General features: G+C 37.3%; 1 protein-coding gene across 1 annotated transcript in view; it reads right to left on the reverse strand.

Annotated features, from left to right (window-relative positions):
• slc24a3 (solute carrier family 24 member 3) overlaps window positions 1–24067 on the reverse strand; it is a 51809-nt gene extending 27742 nt beyond the window's left edge. Inside the window, exons 1-2 of the mRNA XM_088421567.1 lie at window positions 23757–24067; window positions 7120–7245 (exon numbers count right to left, since the gene is read on the reverse strand). Of these exons, the coding sequence (XP_088277693.1) occupies window positions 7120–7245; window positions 23757–23937 (307 nt within the window). The 5' untranslated portion in view covers window positions 23938–24067. The remainder of the gene's footprint in view (window positions 1–7119; window positions 7246–23756) is intronic.
• Between the last annotated feature and the right edge of the window lie 3530 nt (window positions 24068–27597).

Here is a 27597-nt window from a genome sequence, read left to right on the forward strand (position 1 = left end):
AGCAAGAGAAAGTAGACTATATGGCATGTTTAAACTGTATTTTGTAGTCAGACAAGTCATCAATGTCCCCATAAACCTGGTTTCTGGATTCTACTGCTGTGTACGAGTATTTTGTCCAGTTTTTGTGTCACAGTCAGAAATGATCACGACGAGTAGTCATGTGTAAAAGTGTTGATTCTGTTAAGTGATACTGAGCACTGTTTTGGGGTTTCTACTTCCTGTTTTCCTTCGATAACACTTGGCTTTATTGGGTTAGCTATCTCAGGCAGGTTTCACTTAATCTTCCGTGATTGGTGTCGCACATTTCAGTCCCATGTATTTATGCGGTCTGACAAAAAGGAACCCTGAGTGATGATGTAGAATATGCTTACATTAGCTTTAGCACAAGCCCGCTGACTGGTTAGCAACTATAAGGTTGTCTGTGGCGATTAGAACATGTTCATGTGTGTTATGTGTTTTATGTCATTTTATCATTTATATTTAAGGAAAACTGTTTTTTGTTGTTGTTTTTGTTTTTACTTTTGACAGTGTTAAAAATAGATTGCTTGATGCACTGCATCAAGTAGCTATTTTGCATGCCCTAAAAGAGTGACCAAAAAAATAAATACATGCATAATAGTTTTGTAAAACGCACTGTTATATGACAGTGCGGACACCCACATAGGGTATATACACATGTGACACAGTTCATTGGTTTCCATGGCAGCAGGGGGCCGGGGTTCCATTCTTAAAGCTAAAAAACACAGAATTGCCTGATCAGCACGATGGTTCAAAAGTGTCTACTCTCTTTTCACAGACATGGCTGCACACAGGCCACCACACTGCTTCGCTCTCGTTTTTCAAGAAATATGATGGTATTATATGAATGCACACATGTTTTTATGCATGTTGCATGGCCATGTGGGCAACAATTCATGCTGAATTGTTTTGGGGGAACATTTACGCCCTTGGTATATGATTCAGCAAAGTGAAAAGGCTAGTTTGTATTGGTGGCACAATTATTTTCATTGAGCCTAATGAATTCCAGAAAACACTGAAATGACTAAAAGACAAAAAGTCAATAATTCATTATCGTTTTGCTATCTTTGTCCCCCCCTTTTTTTTATCTTCACTATATCAGCATCACAAAGTGTATTCTTTAGAGAACCAAATGTGTCCGAACAAGAAGAACAAAAGAAGGGCACAGGAGACACTCACCTCCACGGTAATTTCCTCAGAGGGCTCTACACTGACAACAGATACTATACACTCAATTAGTTTTGCTTCTGTGTGTGTTCAATGTCAGGTACAAATCCAAAGGAGGAATTGAATTGCAGTGAAAAAAAAATCCCACAGTGCAACACACCAAGACATTTTTCTTTTTCATATGTCAGTTAAAACACACAGCTACAGTTAATTGTGAAGTTACTGTGCATTAGGCATAGCTGGTGCTAGTATGGATTGTAATTAGGGATGAGAAAATAACAGGTACATTTTGATCACTTAATTACAGTCATAGTTAAAGAGTTGTTTTGATTGTGTTAATTTAACTTTTAATCGCTAACATTTTGCTTTCTATAGGCTGAGGAGATTTGTGTTTATGCATTGGGCTACTAGTGTTTGAATTGGAGGGGATTGGAAAGCTAAGGTCAATCACAGCATGAAGTGGACACCGATTGGCTGTCACTGTGTTTGGCATAACCTGATAGGCTCTTGTAGTGTGTGGGAGGGTAAATTCTGGAAGTGAAGGAAGACATGAAAATGGAAGAGCATGTGAGAGTTGAATGATATGAATGATAAAACCAAAACAAATGTATACTAGTGGACACAAATAAATAGAGTGGAACAGGAAGATTATTGTGCACATTGTTTACAATTTTAATCTTTCATTTGATGGACTTTTTTTGTGACTAATATGTGATGGATCAGTGAAAATTTTTGATGTTGGAGATGAGAAAACTCAGTTCAAATAATGATGGATTGATGATTGCAATTTGATTGAAACTGACAATGACAGATGGGAGCCCTCGAGTAATGATGGACGGCGAATGATGGACAAGTCAAATTCTGTACCTCTTGTGAGCAGTATGATAAAAAGATTGATAATGGTTGATCAGTTTGAGTGGAAAAAATGCTTGGATGGTCATGAAGAAATTCAATTGAAACCAATGATTATCCAGATGTGTGCCTGAGCTGGAGAAAAAAAAAAAACATCACACATTTAAAACTTTAAACCACTTCTATACTTGGATACGCTAAATATTAAATAGCTTCCTCTGCCTCATAAAAACTCCGTTCATCCGCATGTCTAAGTGGACATATCCTCAAAGCAAACTTAACTATTCTGTTCACCGGGATCGAGAACTGGACATACAGCTCGCAAAATATTAAAGCTGGAGCTACAGCTGTGACTCACACAGACCTTAAAAATAGAGCTATAGAAAAATAAGTCCAGCCTCTTCCTCTCTCACCACTGCGCTGGTAACACACAGTCACAGTGTGTGGTGGGGATGAAAGCGGGATCAGTGAGTTGCAATGCTTTTCGACCTCGAAGTATACAGAAGGAACCATGTTGACAAAGGGGGCTATTTTTGGGTGACTGCTGTCACATGGTTTCATATTTACAGGTCAAAAAATTGTGCTAAAATAACATCAGCTTTCCTCTGACGTGTTCAGGTGGAAGCTCCGTAAACAAATTGAAAATCACACTCAAAATTGTCAGTGCAGTTCAATTCAATTCATTTTTATAGAAGAGGGTCGATTAATGACTCAATAAGTCTAAATCCAGCAAATAATGAATCCTATTGTGCTGGACAATTATGGCCAAAATAACAATCATGATTATTTTGGCCAATATTGAAATCCCGTTTATTAATCACGATTATTCATCATGTTTGGTCAAACATCTCTATTTATTGACCTTTTTTTTTAAACACGCAATATTTATACATGTCTTGATACCTAATATTAATAATATGCTAAAAAAAATAGCTGAATAAATAAAACAAATTCACATGACTTGGAAAAAAACTTGGCAAAAAGGGCAACACAGCTAACACGATTCTGAGTGCAAACCAATGAAAACAAATAAACCTTTGAAACCAAGTACATTATTTATTTTTAGCAAATTTTAATCAATTAGCAGTCTAAATGTCATTTTCGGTCGTTTCGAACCATATCTATTCCAATTTTTTGTGAATTGGATTTTTCAAAATGGGTCTCAATCGACAGTTGGGAAACAATGCCCCCTAGTGGTAGGATGGAAAAGTGCTTGATTTGACTTGTAATCAAAAAAGTGCTTGACTTTTTAAATGTTAATATCGCAGAGCATCAGCTTAATTAATCGTGGCGGCCAATAGTGTCATCGCGATTAAAATTCTATTAGTTGTGCAGCCCTGGGTTAAACTTTGATATGGCACTCATGGATTTTTGTTACCCTGTGGAAAGCCTACACACTGCTTTATGAGTGCAGTGTGTGTTGAAAATGAAAATGTTATATGACATCAAATTGAACCAATGAGTCACCCTGAAATGACGAGAGTGAAAGAAAAAAAGAGAAAGAAAGAAAAGTAAAGTGAAGTGCTTCAGGAACCGGATAGAAACAGATTAAAAGGAGTTACGTCTCAAGAAAAAAAAAAGAGCACTTTGAAAATGCTCTTTTTAGTGCAGGAAAGCAAAAAGAATCCCCATTAACGTAATTAGTGTTTCCGGAGACAACACAACTGAATGGGAACAGCCTATAGAATGCCTTCTAACATTATGCATTTAATGCAGTGACATCACACACTCAAATGTATCTGTATCTTGAAAAAGAAAAAATGGAGTGTGCGTGCAATACAAGTGTTGTGTGTTTACAATGAGATCAAGACAATGCTTGGCAAGGGATCAGCCTTGTTCAGCCCCAGGATCCCACATGGAAAACACTCACACTCTCTGTGCCAAGGGAACAACACGATGGTGCGCAATAAGAGAAAATACAACATAGGTCTCAAGAATTACACAGCGAGGGAGTGAGAAGCATAATACAGTATGTGCACAGTGTTATTGTGACCTTCAATGAAAGTGTGTTCACAACTATACTTTTGATTTTCCTTGTATGATTACAGAAATATTGATGGGTCTATTAAGGCCTATGAAAAAATGGGGATTGAATCGGATGAATCGACTTTAAAAATAGGTGGACTAAATATATCCACCTCGAAGCTCTGCTGTCACTGTTTTCTTGCAGATGCAGTAGTGCAATGGCAGCCACAGAGAAAGACCTCCCCAACAAACAAGATATCACAAGTTTGGGATTTTTTCCAATTAAAATAGACTGACAAAAATATAGCAGTTATTCGACTGTTGACAAACTTAAAAAGGAAACACCATTATGCAAAGACCATCTTGACATACTGTGTCATTTGCTGTCTTGGTGCACCACCTAGTGGCCGAATGACTACTCCTATTTGTGTGCTTAAAAACAGATCTTGATCTTGTCCACGATGGGTTTTCTTTAAAGTAAACATAAGCAAATGGAGCTTCCCAAATGAAAGGAAAGAAAGTTGTGAACTTCCTAAAAAGCACTGTATTATCCAAGAAAATAGCATAACACTAGAAGCAATCATTGGTAGCTTGTTTTTATGTTGAAATTAACCAGTAGAGGGCAGTCCACCATAAAACGTGCCCTGCCAGCTTGTCAAGAAGAAGAACACTAACAGGAAGGCATTGACCTCATTGTAGCTAATATGCAGCTCCACTCTTTGGATTACTTATGGAATACTGTTGAAGCATAATCTGTCAGTGATTGTAAACAATTACATATGTAATGTACAAACATCGGGAAGGTGTGACCTGAATGTTTGTTGACCTTAAACAGTAATCGCTAATGCTGATCACGATTGTTAACCATGTAACAAATTTTGCTGGTGTCTAATTAAAAAAAAAAAAAACAAACAAAAAACTGTACTGCTGTGTGCATACAATAATCATACAACTAACTAAACATGGGGCTTTGAGCTACTAAATCTAGACATTCCGAAAGGTTACATTCGACCAAAAAGCGGGTAGTACATGTAAACTTGACATCTTGATCAAAAGAAAAGGCACTCCTTCAAGCATGAATTAAACAAAGCGGAAAATTGATTGAACATATGTGCTGAAGCTAATTGGTAAATTATATCATTTATTTAAATGCTACTTATTATATGATCATGCTACTACTAATCCCCATGATTAATATTGTTGAGAAGTTCTGTGAAGATAACATGATGGGTTTGTTTACCAATTGGATCAGATCAATGCTGGATCATTCCAATGTTTGTTTGAACTGTGCGCAGGTGCTCCATTTTTTTTGGTTGGCACCAAACCTCGATAACTGAGCCCACACCTGACCAAACAATCTCAACTTTGATTAAAGCGGTTCGGAAGTTGTTAATATTAAAATACCTTACAGAGAGAATACTGTACATCGATATGTGTTTGTCTTGAAAACCTTTTGTCAGTTCTGGTCCTCTTTTAACTCCTCTCTTGCTTTCTTTATCTTTTGGATTTCAATGCATGTGAACTGTCCTAGTATTTAAATTGCTTGCTGGTACCTTTAAATGTTGCGGGACAATGTAGTTGTCGTAATGTAGATGTGCAACAGCTAAGAATGATCACACTTTTCCAAGCACCGCCTCTGTCTTGTCAGATCCAATCCAGCTTTATTTGGAGAGCTCTTTAGGAAAATACAGCTAACCAACATGCTTAAGATAAACAGAAGATAAAATTAGAGCAAGGAACCTTCATTTACGTATGTTCATCACCACTTGAATCAAATATGCAGTACTTGATGTCAACCTCAAAGCAATTGATTGTGAAATTAAATAAAACATATATCTGTGATCTTCAATCAACAGCAGGAACATGCTAGTAGATAAATGGTGCTGTAACAACATTTGGAAAAACAAAGATGGTGCTCAGCTTGCAATTATCCAATGAATATATTTCAATTAGCTACTCTGCCAGTATAATCAAGCTTGTCTTCAAGTAAGTAAATCACAGATTAGTAAGACACGCAAACGTATGATTTTTCCATTCTCCGATAATAAACATTATTTGGCTATTATGCTAAAAGAAACTGAAATGCAGGAACATATGGACGCTTAAGAATTAAGAGGAAGAATTAAGAGGAGCAACTAAAGCAGGGTTGTCCGAAAAAAGGAAAAAAAGATTTTTCATTTTTCTGCATACAGCCTTCAGAGGAATAGGTTTGTACACCCCGAACTGACAGTTTATGTTCAAATTCGAACAGTAAAAATGTCAAGAGGACCAAAATGTCAAAAAGCCATAAAACCAGTCTTTTATTAAGCAGTGGCAGATGCAAGGAATGCAAAGAGAAAAATATCCGATGGCGGTCTTTGGACTGTTCCTACCAGGTCAGCTCGGAGTTTCTGCTACACGGGCAAATGCCGTAGCCTTTCTTACACTGTTGGCCCGGAGGCAAATCCTCTTACAATGGAAATCGAATAACCCTCCTTCATTTAGGCTTTGGATCGAAGGGGTAATGTCAGCGATTCCATTAAAGAAGATGCGACACAACTGGGTGAACCTGATAGGTTTATACGAACTTGGACCCCCTTTAAGGAACACGTGGAGAACATGTCTCTTTCATGGAAATAACCTCTATCCTGCGACCAGCTCTTTTTATGCTGTGGGTTAGAGTTAGTTCTAGTTTACAAGTCTCAACAGAAATGCAATATGTGGGATATTGCATTTCTGTTGAGGCTTGTAAACTAGCACATTTGTCTGCACTTCATATCAACTATGTTGTCTGTTTAAATTGAAAATCTATGAATAAAGGATGAAAAAAAAGCATAATAAAGTGTGTGAAACATCGCTACAAAACGAAATGTGTCGAAATGTATTTGTTTTTGCCATGTGAAACTTCGAAAATATAACTGAGGAGCACTGCTGTAAAAACATCCAAGCAAACAAACCTCCAAATGGTCCTATGTAGAGTGAAAAGCAACCTCTATAGCAAAAACAAACAAAAACCTGCACTTAAAAACTGCACTGTTTTACATAGTAAAATGACAACTGAGAAATGAAGCAAGAAATGAAGCACAATTCAAAGTAACATTTAAGAATCCAATCCACAAGTATTTCCGCTTGTCTTACCAGGTTCGGTACAATTTTGGTCAAGCTCTGAGAAGAGCTTAGACTGGTTGTCATAGTAGTCCTGCAGAAGGTGACGACTCTCCCACCTTGGCTCTTGCAGTATTGCGGAGGTTGAAACGTGGTGTGCTAAGAGAGTCAGAATGGAGAAAATATAGAGGAAGAGATGAGTGTTGATCATTGCAGAATGAATAACTCTGTTTTATGAATAGCATGCAGCCTTGAGTCGAAACCCCATCAAAAAAGAGTGACAAAGGGTAAAAGACATTTTACGCTTATTCATTAACCGCAAATATACGTTTGCTAAAGAAATGTGTTACTAATCACTATCTTTGAACTAGAATATGTGCGTATTCTGCAAACAAATTCAGAACATCCCCATATTTCATGAAAAGAAACAAGATTGAAAATTTGATAGATAAGCCTTAAAAACAAATGTCTAATACTGTATATCTTATCCACAAGATGTACAACAAATTGAAACTGCAGTTATTTTATCAAATCAATAATATTTCGAACAATAATTTTAATTAGCCATTTGCTAATGAGCTGAATAATGTTCTAATATACATTCACACTCCTGACATTAAAAAGAACATGTATATAGTACCTGTCAAAATTTTAGAAACCCCCTCAAATTCTTTTTTTTTTTCCATTAATTAAACATTTTCCTGAATTGTAGATTATAGCATTCCTTCATTATGTTGCGGCTCCGTTATTGTGGCTTTACTCTATTGCAGATTTATATTAATCACAACAACTTTTTCTACTGCAGGTTTACGTCACTGTTTTCTTGCGGATGTCTGTGACAACCACCCACTGCACACACGAAAAAAACGATGAACCGCTCACAGTTTCTGGTTAATCCAAGGCTTTACCGTTTTCCTGTTGATCAAGTACACATTACAAAATTTAACTGGGAATCAGCATTCTGAGAAAAAAATCCAAAGAAACTTTTGCAGTGTAATATTCTGGTTCAAAGTAGTCATTTTCATAGAAAATAGCGTTGAAAAATGAGCTGGCACCACTTGGTGAGTCCCTGTGGTTGTGACCTTTTCTGGATTTGCTGTAAAATTTGGTTTTACAAAGCGGTCCCCTCCTATTGACCTGTACCTATATGTTCTGTGTTCAGCAACCTTTCTGATGTAAACTTATTGAAATAGAAAAAATGATGAGGAAGTTATGGACATTCAGGCCAACTGCCACTGCTGTATTTTTTCCCCATGTTTTAAAATCACTCCCAAATTTGAATATGCCATCTCATATGTGTGGGATGGATGGCCCTATTTGGGGGTAAATGGGCATGGATTATGCAAATTTGACATGGTGTCATTTAGCAGATATTGGGATTCATCAACATGTGCACAGGGTTGTGTAGAAAATGAATCAGTCGATGATCAGCTGATGATTTTAAGTAAACACTTAAGTTGAGTACAAACATTCCTACGCTTTTATTAGTGAATGAAGCCCATTGTTTCTGTGTAAATAGAACATTTTTAATGTATGGCGAAAAGTCACATTTAAAATGCATCTATAGACTCCTGCGGTTCGTCTGAAAAACATGACTTTTTGTGATGACCAATGAAAACCACAGACAATGCCCCAAAGAAAACAAATAAGAAAATAACAAGTGTAATAATCAAAGCAAATATGTCAGTCATACCCAACGAAATTGCATTTAACTAGCTTATTTTCAAAAAAAAAATGCCATTTATTATTTCTCATGCACAGAAATCTCATTGACCACCCAGACACAGACTTTAGACTAAGTCCCTGTGTTAATTGGCATTCCGCGAATACTCGGAACCCTCCCTTTCCCCACTGAACAAAGAGACATGACATATGCACGTTGTGTCACCACGCTTCTGCAGTAGCACTCATATGGAAGCATGCAGAGCTCTGCGAGACCAATCATTCCAGTTCATTCATGTAGGTCACCGTATTCACAAGCAGTCCCCTTCCAATCCATCTCCTCTCTCACCATTCAACAGGCCTCAGCATTGGCGTAGAGCTTCCGGAAATAGCACCACTCCACACTATATTTATCAGGACATGATAGATTTTGCAAACACATTACAGAACAGAATGTTTCAGCGCAAAATGCTTTGGAGGGCAGCCACGGCACTATCCGAGTAATGATGGAGATTCCCGCGTACAAATATTTACTTATGGCTAAAATTATACCCACAAGCAGCGGAATTCTCATTTCGTCCAGTTCATTCCTGGCTCTCTTTGTGAGTACCACTCAGATTCCAGGTATTGTGATGTACATCTCCAACACCAGTGGGAGAATGTTACAGTCATGCAGTTATGCAATGCCAAGGAACACCAATGTTTGGCTAGGGGCCAATAGGAGTGGACCATTTGGTGAAAACGCAAATTTTACAGGGCTGTGAGAAATGTTACGCCACGAGGACCCACCAAGAAGTGATGTTGATCTGTTCAAGCTTTGTTTTTTTTTTTGTTTTTTTTTCTGCAGTATTTTCTAAGAAATTCACCATTTTGAAATGGGAAATAGAATAAAATCCAATATTTCGCGGCTAAAATTTGGTTTGTGTTTTTCTCAAAATGGGTGTTTCCAGAGCTATGGAGTTAAAAAAAATCATTGAAAAATAAAACGAAAACAAAACAAGATTTTGACCTAGAGTTTCCATGACATTTTTTCTTTATGTACAACGGACAAAAAAAGCACAAAAACTATAATGTCACCAGTTTTTTCATTTCTATTGGCTCATGCCGATATGGCATATATATAGAGGTTTCAAAGAATATTTTAAAATAATTATTTAATAAAATGAAGTGCCAATATCATTTGGACTTGGCCATTTTATCAGTAGCTTGCATTCTTCAAATGTTTTGAGAAATGCTCGTATTTAAAGAATACCAGATTTTAGGGAGGTCACTTTTGGAATTCAATCTTCTAGAATGACTAATTTAGTGGAATTTAGAAATGCCAATTATAGTGTTATTAAGGGATGTAAATCCTTTGACTATGAGGCTAATAGAATTGTTAAATATCATGAGAGCATGACCTATTTTCTGTAATCTCTCTATGTTTTTGCTGTCAGTTAGTATGAGACTAGCTGATTGTGTCATTGTCTGAAGAAAATCACAAGTCACAAGCATACACTGGTTCTTACATTGTATACTGTTCTACAGAGCGAACCTGAGGGTGAAATGTGCCAAGCTGCATCAGCGCTAGGCTGCTCTAGCATGTAAACAAGCATAATGTCCTCTTGCTATACTGTATGTTCTTTTTCTTACACTCAGTCTTCCCTATGACAAATACAAAAGACTGCAATATGACAAGATGAAGGTAAAAGAAAAAAAATCACAATGTGTGCTTGCCAAACTCACGAGATCCCTTTAAGTGGAAGAAAAATTGCTTTATTTTGGAGTCTCAAATTATGATAGAGATTGTACTTGAGAAGATTAAATTGGTTTTAAAAAAAAAGAAGAAAATTACATTATTGACCTGGTTTTGATGCATTTCGTATTACGGTCCTCAACAGGATAAAACAGAAAGACACACACACACACACACACAAAAAGCTAAAATAGCATGGATCCTCCCCCACTCCAACCGAAGCCATGAAGAATTGCGCTGTCATTGATTTGAAGAGGTCTGAACCTAGCCACAAGAAGCAATAAATGTGCAAATTATAATCTCCATGGTAAATATACCCTTTCAGCTCATTTGAGACTTTTTTTCTGGTCATAAATTAGCACTGAAGCAAGACAGAGCACCTTACAACAGAAGGCCAATTGTCCTCTGTAGTATTGTATTAGTAAACCCAGACAATAAATTCAAACATGGAACTAAAACACAAAAAGAATTCATGCATGTATGTAATTTGAGTAATTTCTCCGTGCATGTATATATAGTGTTGTACCTGCGTGACTCACCCACCTTCTCGATCCAAGCCAACCATGCAGCACATGCGCATCAGATGTATATCAACAAAGAAAGAAAAATGCTTCTGAGAAAGCTTTAATATCAAGGGATTTGCTAGTCCACATATTTCTACCAATCCCGCGCATATTCTACACTCACTGCATTCTTTCACCAACACATTGTCCTATATCGGCCACAGTCCTATGTGTATAGGTCCAAGCCGACCCCATAACGTCAAATAACACGGGCGCCCATCGCTCCTCAATGTCATCCTTAATTAGCTACTTCATCTTCATTAGTGTTCACTGACAGATGTGGTCATGCATGAGAGAATGTGTAGGTACCGTACATGTGTTCACCGAGATGCTTTCGATTCCTCCGCGATGTCAGAGGTTGCGTTTGGCGAGTGTGATTATATGCATTATCGAGGTTTGTGTGCAACACCGTCAGCGGTCAAGTTTCATCTCATGGCTATCAACAGTAGCTTCAAATATTGTGCATCGACGGTATATGGAGTTAGCTACATCACTGTCTCAAGAGAGAAGAAGAAATAGGCCACGTTGGTGTGCAGCATGTACTGGCCACTAGAAAAGATGCAATATGCGATAAAACATCTGGGAGGTGAGCGTTATTAGTTCTGTTATTAGTTGTATAACTTTGTCATATTTGCATTTTGCCACAGTTTATTTTTTAAGTGAAAAAAAGCTTTCTTTCTCTGATGTGATAAGCTTGAGTAATGATGATACTGTTGACAATGTGAATCAATCTGTGTTGCGTTTTTGACACAAGCTGTTTCATCATTTGGTTTTGGCTTTATGAGATAAGATTATGCCCAAGATATGACTTCTTATGCCATGATATTCTGCTGTAATATTACTTGCCTTGAAGAGGAGTTTATGGAACATTACATCAAAATCGATACACACCTCAAAAATGAAATATAATCATCAGAATAATCAATCCAAATAATAGTTGCTTGACAAAGCTCCAGTTATGGCAGGCATCCTATCCTCTTCTCTGTCTCTCTTTAATCCTATTACTGAATGTGATAATTGATCAGGTTAGCCATGTGTTCAGAAGCTCAAGCACCTCTAATGAAAAAACTAAATAGAATGGATAATACTGAGGCCGTGATCAACGGTGAGCGAATAATCATTCATCAATGAAATCTGAATTTACACAGCAAGTTTTCATTTCAAGTCACGGCCTGTGTCTTGCAGTCTATGTGATTTGATGATGTGCCACACTGAACATGTTGCTCAGTGTCAAGTCCAGGTCAAATGACTTTTTCACTCATTGCACAAATTCGACCTTCTCAATGCACAATTAGGATTTGCGCTATATGAACAGCAGTTTTACTTAACTTAAGATTCGGAAAGGTTAATCTGGTGTAAAACTAATATATAATGTAAAGCATCTAGCCTACTGAGGGGAAAACAGCGGTGACTGTCTGCGAAGGTCATGGCTCTTTTGATCTCGTCAGGGTGCATTCAAGGTCGCCGCTGTTGACTAAAATTTCATCAGAGGTTGTCAAAATGTCACTATGAATCACCAAATGTTCACCTGTAGAGCCCCTATCCCGCTCAGGGGCAAATACTGGCGAATGTCGCCAATGGTAGTGGCTCTTTTGACCTTGTCTAGGTGCATTCAAGGTCACCAACGTGTCACCAGTTGCAAGGAAATTTTGAACAAAACAACACATTCAAAATTGTGACAAGAGCAGGAAAAAAAACACTGAAATATTGTTATATTTATGAAATATTTGTGAAATATTTGTAAATATTTGGCAACCTTTCAACAAACTTTGAGCAACCTCTGGTGATATTTTGGGGAATGTCGATGACCTTGAATGAACTCTGACTGTTCAAGTGCCACTAGTTTTGCAGAAACTTGCCAACATTCGCTTCTCAGTGGGATAGGGGCTTCCTTGGGACGAGAGCATGAAAATATGAAAAAAACAAAAAACAAAACTGTTTGGCAATCTTTTGGCAACCTCTTGTGATACATTTTGGTGACCTCTGGTGAAATTGTGGCTCATCCCAAAAAAATTTGGTCGCACCGACATTTTTGTTCAAAACCCTTGTGAGAAAAAAGCAGTAAAAAAAAAAAAAAACATAAAAATTGTTGGCAAACATTTAGCAATCGCTGACGACACTTTGACGAACATTGGTGACCTTGAATGAATATCTGCAGGAGTATAGGTAAATATGCACACAGACTTATTGTCATTTCATCAACATATTATTGTTAAAATACTGTACAGGTATCATACGGTATTACTCATCATATACATAAGCTTATTTGTCCTTGTAGAAATAGGCAACGATGTTAGCAATGTCATTTTATGCCTTACAGGATGTACTGTATGTACCGTATAATCTACTGCTCATTCACTTCGGGTTAGATGTATTGTGCATTACATCCCCATGTACTAGTGACATGTAATGGCAATAAGGTTGAATCTGAGATGATTGTTTGTAATCATATCTTATGGCATAATAAACAGGGTCAAATAATGGTCAAAATTGACATCACACAATGGATCCTTGACAGATGTTGAACCTGCAAATCTTTCAATCATCATTCTACAATCACTGGGTACTAAGAGAGAGAGAGTGAGAGAGAGAGAGAGAGAGAGAGAGAGAGAGAGAGAGAGAGAGAGAGAGAGACAGAGAGAGAGAGAGAGAGAGAGAGAGAGAGAGAGAGAACATTCACACGCACATTCGCACCTATGTGCAATTTGGAGTCGTCAATTCACATGTTTATGTAATGTGGGAGGAAGCTCCGATACCCAAAGGAAACCCACGCAAGCACACAGGGAACATGCAAACTAGACAGATTACTTTATTTTCATTAGCGGATCAAAATCAGAACGATACCGTCGCCTATTACTTTTTATTTTTTAACGCAGAAGAAACCTGTAGTTCTCCTTTTTTTCTTAAAACGGGCTTTACTCATTACTCATAACTTATATGCCTCTCCCCAAATGTCTCACACGTATAATACATACTCACACACATGAAAGCAGACACAACCAGATGGCTGAATTCACTTCACCAAAGAGTATGATTAATCAGATTGGCATGATTAAAAGCTTAATGGGTTTCTGTGACCGCGCTTAATGCAGGTGAATTGCACTGTGATCGTGTTTTCATTGTTCAGGTGTACAAAAGGGCCGTGCGGACTAATCTCTGTAGGGGAGCTCTGTGTCAGTGTCTGCTACCTGAAAAGACTTTTACTAAAACTAAATTAAGAGACAAAATGCTCTGATTAAGATAATTTTTTTGCCCCTGATTTGGATTCAAACTTGAATGGTATCATGAATCTGTGGCTGAAGAAAAATTCAATACAAAGGTTTCATCCATATTAACATGGCTCAACTGAAAAACTGCAAAGTCATACTACAGCTGCGGTGGGTGGCAAGATAAATACGAAAGGATCCAGTTCCTGTATCAAATGACACATTTTTCTTGGTTGTTTTGGGATGTTGACCAATTGTGAGTATAGTGCAGCTCCATACTCACAAAGAATATGAGAAAATGCAATTGAAGCACAAACAGTGTAATTTTAAACACATTTATAGGACAGATGTATGACAATGCCAGCTGCGGGAGCTTATGGGGGGTTTACACAAAATTGTCTGTCAGACAGAAACATAATAATGGGTTTTGTGAAGGGTCTGCAATGCCATGGCTGGTAATGATAAACATGACAGACCACAAATCACTGCAGAACTATCTAAATAATAAAATAAAAATAAAATAAATATATAAATAATCTAAATAAAAAGAAGCTAGAGCTCAAGTTCATTCCAAAACGTCCAAATGTCACCACAGAAACCATATGTTCACATTTTATGGATGACATCATCTGTTATCCCTCCACTTGAAGGACTACAAACCAAATTTCCCCAAATTCTCCTGAGTAGCGATTTGTATGAGCAGAATTTGGATTAGAGCGTGAGGGAGCACAGAATTGTGAGCATAAGCGATTTGAGCAAGAGGAATTGCATAACAACATATGAGCAAGCGAGAGATTCACAGGCTTGTGATCAAAGCTGCTGGCATTCGCTTTGACAGCTGGAGGGCCCTGGACGCAAACTCAAACTCAGAGAGGAAATAGGGAAGCAAGCGTACACTTGATTAAGACCGTCATTGTGCTCTCTTTGAATATTTGTCATCAATGTGCAGCTTTTTAAGCAGCTGCATAAAAACTCTTGCATGTACTAAACATGTACTCAAACACTGAAAAAGAATAATATTCAGAGCTATCACAAGGTGTGCAAAGATGAACAATCACTCACACTAACACACCTAGGGACAACTTTAACTGTCCCACCCACCCTGCATGTTGTTATAATGTGGGAGGAAACCAGAAAATCCAGAAAAAAAAACACTCGGGCACGGGGAGAACATGCAAACTCTCCACGAGAAGGGAGGACCTGGAAGCGAACCCACAATCGCTGAGACAACATTTATACTTATTACAGCATGTATCAGCGGGGATAAAAGGACTTCCTCTCCAGTGCAAGTAGAGTCAGTGAGAGCCTATAGCGTGTTTTTCATCATCAATGAAAAACAGTTCCTAATGAGGAGATTACTGTTCCTTCACACCGCTCTCATAAAACAAGCAGATGCGTGATTTTCTTCAAAAAACACAAGAAATGTGGTACTTACTTTAGCTGAAAGTTGAACGTGCATTAAAAATAATATCGATAAATATTAAATAGAGATAAAATCATGGCTTGCTTTTACATGGCTGCTTCTGAGACAGGATCACTAATCAGACTACAAGCTAATGACCTATAATGACCCACTCCGTGAAAACAACAAAGGAGTTCATCAGAGTCAGGAAGTAGAAAGCGTAAGACTGGCATAGTCAATCAGCAGACATAAGCCTTAGAAAGCAGTGACTCATAAGCAGGGAGAGTGCTGCCAGAAAATTATCCAATTTCGCTTCATTAGTCTGAAAATGTATATTCTAATAACTATAAATAAATATTTCATCTATCAGATATGCATAGTGAAAGGCAGAACCATTAAAATATCTTCAATTAGATGGCAGAAGGTGTAATAAACTGTTACCATTCATACTTCAGAATGTCATGGCTTCCTGTGACTAAATCAACTTTGTGTTCATTTGAAGAGGCCCAAGTTTTACAGAGTGGAAATTGGGAAGAGGGGCATCAAAATCGTCTGCAGTTATGGAGTTCTTTCTTCCAGTCTTTTCTCATTTTATGTCACTGTGGATCCTAAAATACAGAGTGCAGGTGCAGAAATAGGGTTTGGATTAGATGATGGATTAGCCCAGGCGTATTTGGGGAGAGGGAGTGACTGAAGAGGGAGAGAATAGGAACTTCATGTGAAATTGAATACAAAACATGGTACACAGACACAATTGGTTTCATTTTGCTCAGAACATCCATCACAACCAAGCGCAGATCCTTTTTATTGTGTTTATACAATAGACTTAAGGATGAGTAATAGTGTGATTAAAAATAGGCAAGTAGGACACATTTACAAACAATTCTTCAATACAAACATTTTTGTGATAAACAAATGTTTTTCTTATATTCTCCGGAGATGACATGGGACACGAGTGCTTAGCTTTATGAAAGGCAAGGAGAATACCTTTACAAAGAGCTTATGTTGTTTCTGCAGGTATTGCTTTGTGATAAGCTTGTGTGTTAGCAATACGCTGCGCTACATTCTCGTGCTCTTTTCATACTTGTCAAATAAAGAATGACTGCAAATTTTCAACCGTGTCAAACACACCAGCTTTTTCTGCCAGCTAAGGACATGAGCAGTAAATCTTACACCATTTTTAAGTGTGCTTCAAGCCACAGCAGATCTTGGAGCCACTTTTCAGGGAAACAAATTCAGCTCGGGCTCAGTTGTTGTCATGGGTGAAAGTTAGGCAGGTGAAGCGGTGAAGCACGCTACCACTGATTTCTGTTAAGCATGCTTACCTGCGTATCAGTTATTTGAATCCCTGGCTACAAAGAGCTGCCTGGTATGGGCGGACACATGTCGAGAGGGTGAAAACCATTAAACTCCTCAGTAGACATATAAACTGTGACTAGGGTGACAAGCTATAGGGACCTCTTTAACTGGGACACACGACTTTCAGTTTTGTGTCCTGAGATCTTGTAGATTTTGCGAGCCCCATTATTTTGTCTCAATTTTAATGCATTGGATCACATCCCAAGGTCTCTTTTGCTTGTGTTTTGTTGTTTATTTTATCCAGCAAGCCAATAATTTAGTCCAAGGGGCAGCAAACTTTAACATTCAATGAGCCATTTCAACCCGGTTTCCACGCATAAGACAATAACTGGAAGGAAACAATTTATAAATCGTATGGTTAATTATTATTAATTATGGTAATGGTTTGAGTGGGAGTGTGGAAGCAGGTGGAACCAATTGGTTGTACCACAATATTTTCATTAAAAGAAGCAAGCAGACTGAACCAAGGTCTGAATCCATCTGTGTTCACAAACAGGGGCATTAAGATAAGATTTATTCTGTGTTAACAATTCTTCAAGTGCTCCAGTTTACTTACCTGTTTATCTTATTTTGAAACATCCGCTTTTAATCTAGAAGACCGCTCTGTATTTTCTATTTACGTTCTCCACACTGTTGTCAACGATTTATACGATAAACCAATTAACTAATCAACAATCGAAAGCTACTTGGAGAGGCAAAAGTTGACTAGAGATACATTCACTGAGCACTCACACAGAAGGACATTTCAAATGGAAAAATAATCACTAACTCAACACACCAAAGAGCAATGTCTTGTCCATGAGCACACCAATCTGAACAGCAGCATGTCACAAGTTGTATTGGCAGGTGATACAAATTTTACTAAATTGGCACAACACAGAGACTAGGCAAAAAAGAAAGGTTGGATCACCACGGTCAAAGCGCATGCTCTGTGAATTAGACACTCATTTTTAACTGGTTAGCGTTACACAAAAGCCATGCAATCCTTTAGTGAATCGGGCCCAAGTGTTTCCATTGTGTTTTACTGAGTACATGACTTATAAACATACTGAATCTTGAATCAGTCAAGGTAAAAAAAAAAAAATGTACGTAATCAGTATGAGTCAAGAGTCTACTGATTGTCTCACTGCAATTTTTTTTTTTAGTGGGACAAGTCAAGAAAAATTAGTGTCAATCAAAGGACTATAAGTGTATGCGCCAGGTGCCTCCTGCAGTGTGATATTAAAGGACAGAAGTGTTATATGCACACCCACAAAGCGGTACAGTGAAAAAAAAAATGCTTTGCGTGACTCACACCTGCAGCTACTTGGACCAAAGGAATATGGTCGCATTTTATGTAGAGTTATTTTAAGGACATCTTGGCTCCTGACTGATGGTCATGTTTTGCCCTTAAAATTTTCAAGTGCATTGAATAAATTTTCAGTTTTTGTATATATTTTTATTGTACTATGGAACTAGTTACACGTTACTATTACTATTCTTGAGTATTCTTTTGTGGCTGTTAAATCTCTGCTACACACCTTAGCCAATTTATCGGCAGTGTAGTGAAAATGATTGCGATGAATATTTACTTTATAAGCTAGGTTTGCGCCCCTAAATCTCCTACTTGCACATCTAATATTTCAGGTAAGGAGCCACTGTTTTAAATAAAAAAGTTGGTCTGTAATCCTGAACATTCATCATTCTCATTTCTGAGATCGAGCCTTGAATGTGAACTTTATATCATGTACTAACGACAACAAACATAAATAGAAGAGCTTTGATGTGCAAAGAGCTCAAGCAATCTGCGGCTACACATATCTGAACCGATTAGAGGATGGAGAAATTCCCTTGCTTTTGGGGTCTTAAAAATAATAATATCAGTCCAGGATTTTGTCTCATGGTCACAACACTATAAATATTTGGTTGATATACAAATATGGTGAGCTACAATCTTAGAAGCAGAAAAAATTCTTGCATGGGCCGAAAACCATAATGGTAATATATCGCGATTTCGAAAGTCACGGTTATTTAAAACGGTCCAAATCTGACAACCGGTAAATTTTCTGCAACGCGTCGTCTGCCTTATAAGGCAATTTGCAACCTACAGCGGGAGCTTCCTCTCAATGTTACTCATACTCTTTGGCTGCTACAGTCAATCATGTTCATTTTCCAAATGTTGTGCATTTATATTTATTTTTTAATATTATTGTGCATGGTAAATGTTTATTATTCTAACAGTTGTTGTATTATACATTTTGTTTCCAAATAAAACTGTTTATATAATCTAGAAAAGAGGCTATTTACCAAAAAAAATAAATAAAATAGAGTTGTTTTAGAGCTGTAATTTCAATACCGTGATATTTTTACTCAATGTTATCAAACAGTCAGATTCGGATATTGTCCCATGACTACAACAAATTAGACTTAACACTTGTGTAGTTTTTTTTATCCTTTTTCTGTCATTTTATTCCACATCTCGCTGTATTTTAGGCAATGGATTGCACACTCTTAGCCGCAACTTTGACATATTATCACCATCTGGGTGAAATTTCAGCTTTCTAGCGGATTCTATCAATACTGTCCCTTCGGTATGAAAGTCCTTAGAAGTAAAGATCAAAGGACTAGACAAAATATTGCCCAAGGGTGAAATATTCTACTATATTAGTGTTGCAGTAAAACCAAGAGCACTTGCATGACATCACGTGAGACGTCAGCAAATCTCTGAAGGATTAACGCCACAATATGATGATGATGACCATTAATCTGTTAATGGAACTCATTGTCACATAGGAAAGTTGGGAGAATATCTCTGTCCTGGCCCAGTCTAACACCCTGGCTAAAAAGACAACGAGTTGACACGGCTGCTCTGTTAAGAGGTTAATACTATTTTATCAGGAGTCTTATTTCAACTTGTACGATGATTGCCGTGCCACGTGTCCGGCACACGTCATTTGTTTGACGTTTTGCTGCAGTTGGTGGTTAACTTATGTAATATTACACTCCAAAGCAGCTTCATACCATCCATATTTATGTGCTTTTGATACCTGAGTGTCTATACCAGCGTTGGGTTTATTATAGGGCTGCACGATTATGGCCAAAATAATAATCACAATTATTTTGGTCAATTTTGAAATCACAATTATTAATCACGATTATTCATCATGTTTGGTCAAACATGTCTATGTATTGCCCTTTTTTTAAACAAGAAGTATATAAACAAGACTTCAAAGCATGATACTTACAAATAATAATAATAATAAGCTACAATAAATAAAGTAATAAAATATAGAGAAACAAATACTGTATATATATTTTTTTTTAACTTGGTTGAATTCAAAACAACGCAAATAATACTTATTTTTTTATATAAAAGATGAATGTTATAATCTGACGGGCGCAAGTGAGTTTAAAAAATCCAAGACAAGAACCAACAAAAAGCAGATGTGTGGCTCTGTTAAAGGCGATAATTTATGGAACAATTATGGAATAGATCTGAGAAAAAAAAGTGAATCTTATACTATGAAAGCAAGGTTTAAATAACTGTTTTTTAAATACATTATTTATGTATGAAACGGGATAGATAGAAAATGGTGAATTAAGAGGTGTGTATTTCTGTTGTTTTCGTTTATATATGACATATTACATTATTTTACTATATATAATTTACCAAGTTTTTAAATATTATGCAATAATTTAGTGAAAGCAAGGCGTAGGACCCGGCAAGTTCTTGAACTCCTTTAGAACACGTAAACTACTGAACTGCTATATCTATTATTGGTGCTTTTTTCTTCTTTAATTTTAGTTTTATTTATTTATTAATGTATTTATTATTTTACTTCTATTTGTATTGAGTTTATATGGTCAATACCTCAAATCAATGAAATCAGTTGTCTCCGTTTGTCTTTGTGGCTGCGAGGAAGGTGACACCTCGTGACGTCACATCAGAAGCGTGCGTCTCAGCTTTCTGCTAATAAGCGCGGATGCAAGAGACCGTGTGCGCAATTCCGTTGGAATTGATGTGAGTTGTAGTAGCAGACAAACCGTGAGAAAAGATAAAAATAGACTGTTTTCATTCTAGTGATAATTATCTTAATTAAATGAACTTGAAGTATAGTCCATGAAATCGCGGCACGTATTTGTGCGTGTCTTTTTCATGCATGGAATAGTAACACATCTCATCTCCTTGTTTTCATCTCCTTCACCTGCCTTGTCTCGCCCTATTTATCACATTCAAATTCCGCCTCACCCTGTTTCTGTCTATTCCTTCCACATCTCCTTTATCCCACTCTTCCTTCTTTCATAGCCTGAGCTGTCCTCACATGATCCCGTTCCTCTTCACAGCACCCATGCACTCTTGTCTGTTTTCCTTTTTGTCTAATTCTGTTCCTCTGCTCTGAGTCCCAAGGCATTGTCAGAGCAAAGTGCTCCATCTGTGTCCCCCCCAACCCATACCGCTATTAAACACAAAGGAGGAGACCCAGCAACCAAAGGTTTCAGTTACGTAATCAAGTACTGGGAACACTAATGCTCATACCAAGCAACTGTTAATGGCCTTTCTATACCATGACCATTTAGTTGTCTTTCACATTTGTCACAGATGGATGAAGAAGGGACTTGAGTAGCAAAGTTCAGTGGCATTAAAACAGTGGATAATTGCAGCTTATATGGCTCATCCCCCAGGTCATATAGAAGCTTTTTGTCATTTGTGTGGCTCGCATTTGGATCGCATTTGGCTTTTTATTCGAAGAAGTGAAGTCAAACAGAAGAATGGATTGGTGGACTTTACCAGCATAGGGCTGTCACTGTTCAATCTTTTTAAACATGGTTCTGATCGATTATTCCGTTGTAGAATGAGTATCGTTATTCCCTTTTTTTGCCAAAAATGAAGGCCGAAAATATGGGTGCGTCCTATAAACGTAATCTTTGATATTTTTTTTCTTTTTAATTCAACACTGTTTGAGGGAGAACAATCTGTCAGGCATATAAGCTAACTTTTAATGCACAAATGTGCGTTTTTATATCAGATGTATTCTTATGTACAATAATTACCGTAATGGGAAGAGCTAGAGGGTGGACGTCACTCTGCTGTTAACAGCAAGTGCCTGTCGCAGCAAACAGCAGCTCGTGTTCGCTGAGGTTGTAATGGCATTATTTTCAATAAAAGAAGCGAGCATACAGAACCGCCGTCCGAGTTCATTCTTGTTCCGGCCATCCTGTGTGGAGCTCGCGTGGGTTCTCTCTGGCTTCCTTCCACACTCCAAAAACATGCATGGCAGGTCTATTGGACACTCTAAATTGTCCTTAGGTGTGATTGTGTGTGTGAATGGTTGTTGGTCCCTATCTGCCCTGCAATTAGCTGGCAACCAGTTCAGTGTGTCCCTTGCCTCCTGCCCGATGTCAGCTTTTTTTAATTTAATTTTTTTATTTGTTTGCACACTTAATTTTAATGATGCTGCCTTGAATGAAAGGAAATAATGGGTATCAAATCACTTAATTTTGTTTTCACATAATACAAATATTAGACACAGTTGTGACAAACAAGCCAAACAAGCAATCTTGCGCAACAAAAAACAGTCAACGCTCGAAATACTGTATCTGTAAGTAGAGCAGGACCATGTCTGCGGCTGCTGACATTGTAATAGGTAGTGACAAGCGACTTTATAGCCACTGTTGGATCCTCGAACTCCCAGCGATCCTCAAAATGATTTTTGGTACATTCAAAATAGTGACAATCGTTAAAAAAAAAAAAAAAAAGTGTAAGTATCAATGGGTACCACCGAAATAGTGTAAGACTGTGTTGCTGCTTGCTGACCGATGGCATTGAGGTGTTTTCTTTTGCATGTCCCGGGTACACTTGACAATTTGATGACTGAAAGCAGACTAATATTTAGGCCAAGCGAAACACACGGTTGCCCGTGTTTACTCCTACAGCGGTGAAGATTGGCATTTCTAACTGTGCTTGTCTCCAAAAATACCAAAAGAAAAAAAATCCACCCACCAGTTTGACCACGCTTTGTGCTAGACTTGTGCCGGATGCAGAAATAAAGCCCAGACTAGATCATTTTTGTAACATGCATGTTTTAAGACTGTGGGAGGAGAACAAAGCTCACACAAAATACAATATATTGTGGCAGGACTACTGCCATGCATCATAATGGTGAGTGAGGTAACCTTAAAACATTACAAAAAGATGCCAAAATTGAGCTTTTACTAATTTCCCAAGAACTGGACACTTTTTGATTCTTGCTACTAAAGGAAATCCAATTAAGACAGACATTCTCTATATGTTAAAGGAATGTGAGCAATATTCACAGGGGAGCCAGGTATCCTCTGCACGTAGCCAGATAATGGATTGGTTTTCTTTATTAATGTTTGATTTGTAAACCATATAGCTATAATACCTGTCTGAAATGTTAGTATTTTTTTTTTAAACAGACACATTTCAATGAAAACATTGCGTATTTTTTTTCAATATGACCTTTCAATTTAGACAAACTACACTCCTGTGCTGTCAGGATAATAATAATTATAATAATAATATTCATAATAATAACTTATGAAATTAGTGTAGCTAAGTGTTCAACTGGCAGACCCACGTTGCATGCCGAGTTCATTAAAAGTGAATGCAATGTGATGTTAAATATAAATCCGATTTAAATAAAGCAAAGATTGGAGAAACGTCATTCTCGAATCCACCCTTTGGATTTGCTGCTCTCATGTAAGCATTGCCCCCCAAAGTCCACACGATTCGGCTTTCTTACCTTCTTTCTGTGCAACATTCTTGAGCCCGATCACGAGTCCCAGCAGAATCCCCATGAAGCACATCTGTACGGCGAACAACTCCTTTCGCTTCCTCCGTCTGCCTTTACTCTTCCGCCGGCTCAGCATCACACCTACTCCTACGGTTGACTCAGGCATCCCCTCTCCCACCACGCGGGCCATGGCGCTCTTCTTTCGGCGAGCGTTCCGGCAGGTCCCCGGGTGGTGCAAAGGTACGAGTATGAGCGGCGGTGAGGAGGAGGACACCAACAGATGAGCTATGAGTGAGATGGAGTTACTCGGCGCGGGCAGATGTGAGCGACTTGTCAATAGACTCTGACGCCAGACGAAAAGACTGCATCCCTTCTGCATCCCGTATAGACCTTCACAATAAAACAAAACGTCCAGACAAAATACGATTTTGCATTATTACGAAGTAATGTAACGTAGAACAACAGCATACACGTATACATCGAAATACAAATAAAATAAAGATTGTGTATATATATATATATATATATATATATATATATATATATATATATATATATATATATATATATATATATATATATATATATATATATATATATGAAAATGTAAAATAAATATTGAATATATAGAATATATAGTATATTGATATATTCCAATTCTACTGAAAATTATTTTTAAGATGATATGTAGCGCAGTAGCTCAAAACTTATTACAACAATATGAATGTTGACAAATTGAAATCCCTAGTTTAAAAAAAAATAAAAAAAGAGTTTAATGTTTTGGCACATTTGTATTTCTGCATCTAATGGTGCGGATCATCCACTAAACCCTTATTTCATACAAGATTACAATTTGGCTGCTTATCTTTTGGCTGCTGGGAAATGGAAAGTTGAGACCTTAAAGCAGGGGTTGAAAATTCTGGCCCTCAGTTCAGTAGAATTGGAATAAATAAATCCTGCATGTTTTCCAGTTTTCTCTCTCAAACACACCTGATTCAAATGATTAGGTTTATTTTCAAGCTCCACCAGAGCTTGTTAATGAGTGAATGGTTTACAGCGAAAACTGGAAAACTTGCAAGACACTGGCCCTCGAGGGCCGGAATTGCCCACCCGGTCTTAAAGGGACAATGTGTAAGATTTAGACCGTTTTTCATTACGGAACCCCATATTGCCACCCCCCATATAATATAATTTTATGATAACTAAACCTATGATTATTTTTAAAACATACTGTTGGTTGTTAAGGACACATTTATTTGCATTTTTTTTTAAATTTATAATCATTTAATTTATCCTTTTTAATGAAAAATTGTCTAAATCTTACACGTTGTCCCTTTAAGGAGGTTGGAAATGGATTTATGCTAAGCCCTGTAATAAATAATGGAAACAGGTGTCGTACAATAAAACACAAGCATTATAAAATTGCTTGCTGAATTGGAACATTAGTTTCAGAATGTTTAGTTTTTTTTTATCTCAGAATTTGGGACTAAGAATAGTGAAGCGGGGTAAGTAAAGTCAGCCGTCGTTACGACATGCTGCGAGAAACAAATTCAAAATAAAAGCATGCCAAGGCATTAGCATCCAGATATTTTTGGGGAGGGTAAAGTTTATTTTGAAGTTTGATGGCCTTCTCACAACTTTTGGTGGTTTACTGTCATGCAGAGCAATAACACACAGCACATTCTCCTGTGTACTTTTTTTCATATTTCTATTCTTGCATCTGAATTGAAGACATCCAATTCCATGCAGGTATTTTTTCTCTTTACACTTTCATGACTCATCACTGAATTGCTCCATTTAGAACAAAATATCAGATCATACCTAACCATTATGCTATGTCACATGAGTTCAAATGATTGTTCAAACCATATATAAACTTGCTAGAAAATCAATACATACCAGCTAACTGAAGCAGAAAGTGTTTCATGTATGACTCATAGAGACACTCGATAAATTTTTGATGAATTTACCTTGAAGATTGTCTCATTGATGTGTGACTTGGCTTGTGAATTCAGGTCACTTAAGCACTCATGCAGTGTATAAAACCTTCAGTGAGGAGTTTGAGGAATTTATGTGTTATCTATTGAACCTTTTGGATGAGGTACCATTTTCCCTCAATCTAAGAAAAAAATGTTTTTTTGATTGACATTGAGACCCAGTGAGCATCATTGTATTCAGAAAGAATTTTTAACCTCAATGTTGATTAAGAAATAATCCAGTTTCATTTAAAATTAAAAAAAAAAAAACGTCCTAAAGCTATTCCATTGACGTCAATGTATTATTAAGATTTTATTTTGAAGTTAGTCTTAGTGTTGGCAGTTTATTCCATTATGAAGAACTATTATTGTAACATATTTGGTTTCTAAATGATGGCAAACACTCCAAATAAAGTGTAAAAAAAATAAAATGATGATCTGTTCCACCACTAGTCACAATCGTAAATACAGACCCTTGACAAAGGTGACAAATAAATAAAAATGACATTCTTTAGCTGGTATTTCAAACATTCTGAAACCATCTTAATTGTTCTGAAACAGTCTTGAGCGCTTATCCCACTGAGATGTAAAGACTTGCAAGTGTTCATGACGGTTGCTAAGTTGATGATTTAAGACAGTCCTAAAACATTCTGAGCATGTTCAAAAATGTCCCTGTGTAACGAAAAACAATTAAAACAGGTTCGCAACCGTTTCAGATTGTCTTAAGAATATCTCAAAAACAGTCGCGTCCTTGAGCAAACCTTGACAAATCCCCGATCTTAAAGCCGGTATCCTACTGAGAGGTGAAGGATGCCGATTGTCCTCCTGCTCTTGTGGCAGGGAAATTTTGCTCGTCAAAATTTTGACCACTGTAACATCGATCATTCACCCTGAAAACATTCTCTTGCACTAAAAGGTTCTTTACTTGATTGGGTTAAAAAAAAAACACACACACAGTGAAACATCAACAACCCTTTTATTTTTCAAACAGAAAAGCTAGCTCGGCAAACAGAAAGAGAAGAAAGCGAGAGGTCGATGTTTAAAGCACTTGGGACTTGTCATGGCCAGTGAAATTGAACTGTCACAATTGATCTGCAGCTGCAGTGGAGCGCCCCACGTGACAACGCTGAGACATCGCGTCTCATGTGGTAAAGCCTTCGCACTAATCCAGTTTTCTCCTGTCCTTGCCGGGGTGCGCAATGCCAGCATGGCGGCAAGGCTGAAGACTTGCGTGCACTCAGCCGCACATGCAAACACACTTTGTAGCTGCTCAGTAGCTCAGTTTTAACAATAAATTTAGTTTGATTAATTTGACCAAAAACATTAAGATTTATCATACAAGTGTTAGCGAAAAATTTCTCAACGTATATTTGTGAATTGTCGTTTACAAACAGGAACTTTTTTTTAGTTATGTGGGTGTTCCTGCGCTGCAAGTGATTAGCGCATTGCTACTTCACCTATTGTCAGAGAATTGAAAGCCAATTCAAAAACTTGCTGGTATAACTATTGGAACAAGCTATTTATGCAAGAACTTGTTCTAATCCAGTTAGTATCTACTTATGACGCCATTGAAAAAGGGGTGCTATTGTTAACTTACTTACATGCTAGCGTGAGTCTTCTAGCATGCTATTGTTAGCATGCTAACGCATTAGCAGGCCTTCATTGTTGAATTCAAAAGGCATTCATGGCTTGTAATTATAACGTAGTTTCCGTAGTTATCATAGACTACTGTATTTTCTACACTATAAAGTGCACCAAATTATAAGGTGCACCCTCAATGAATGACATATTTCAAAACATTTTCCATGTATAAGGCGCACCGGATTATAAGGCGCACCATCAATTAATGAAATATTTTAAACCTTTTTCAATCA

Source organism: Hippichthys cyanospilos, chromosome 8 (genome assembly GCF_059441005.1).
Source record: "Hippichthys cyanospilos isolate Australia breed blue-spotted pipefish chromosome 8, RoL_Hcya_1.0, whole genome shotgun sequence".
Lineage (NCBI taxonomy): Eukaryota > Metazoa > Chordata > Actinopteri > Syngnathiformes > Syngnathidae > Hippichthys > Hippichthys cyanospilos.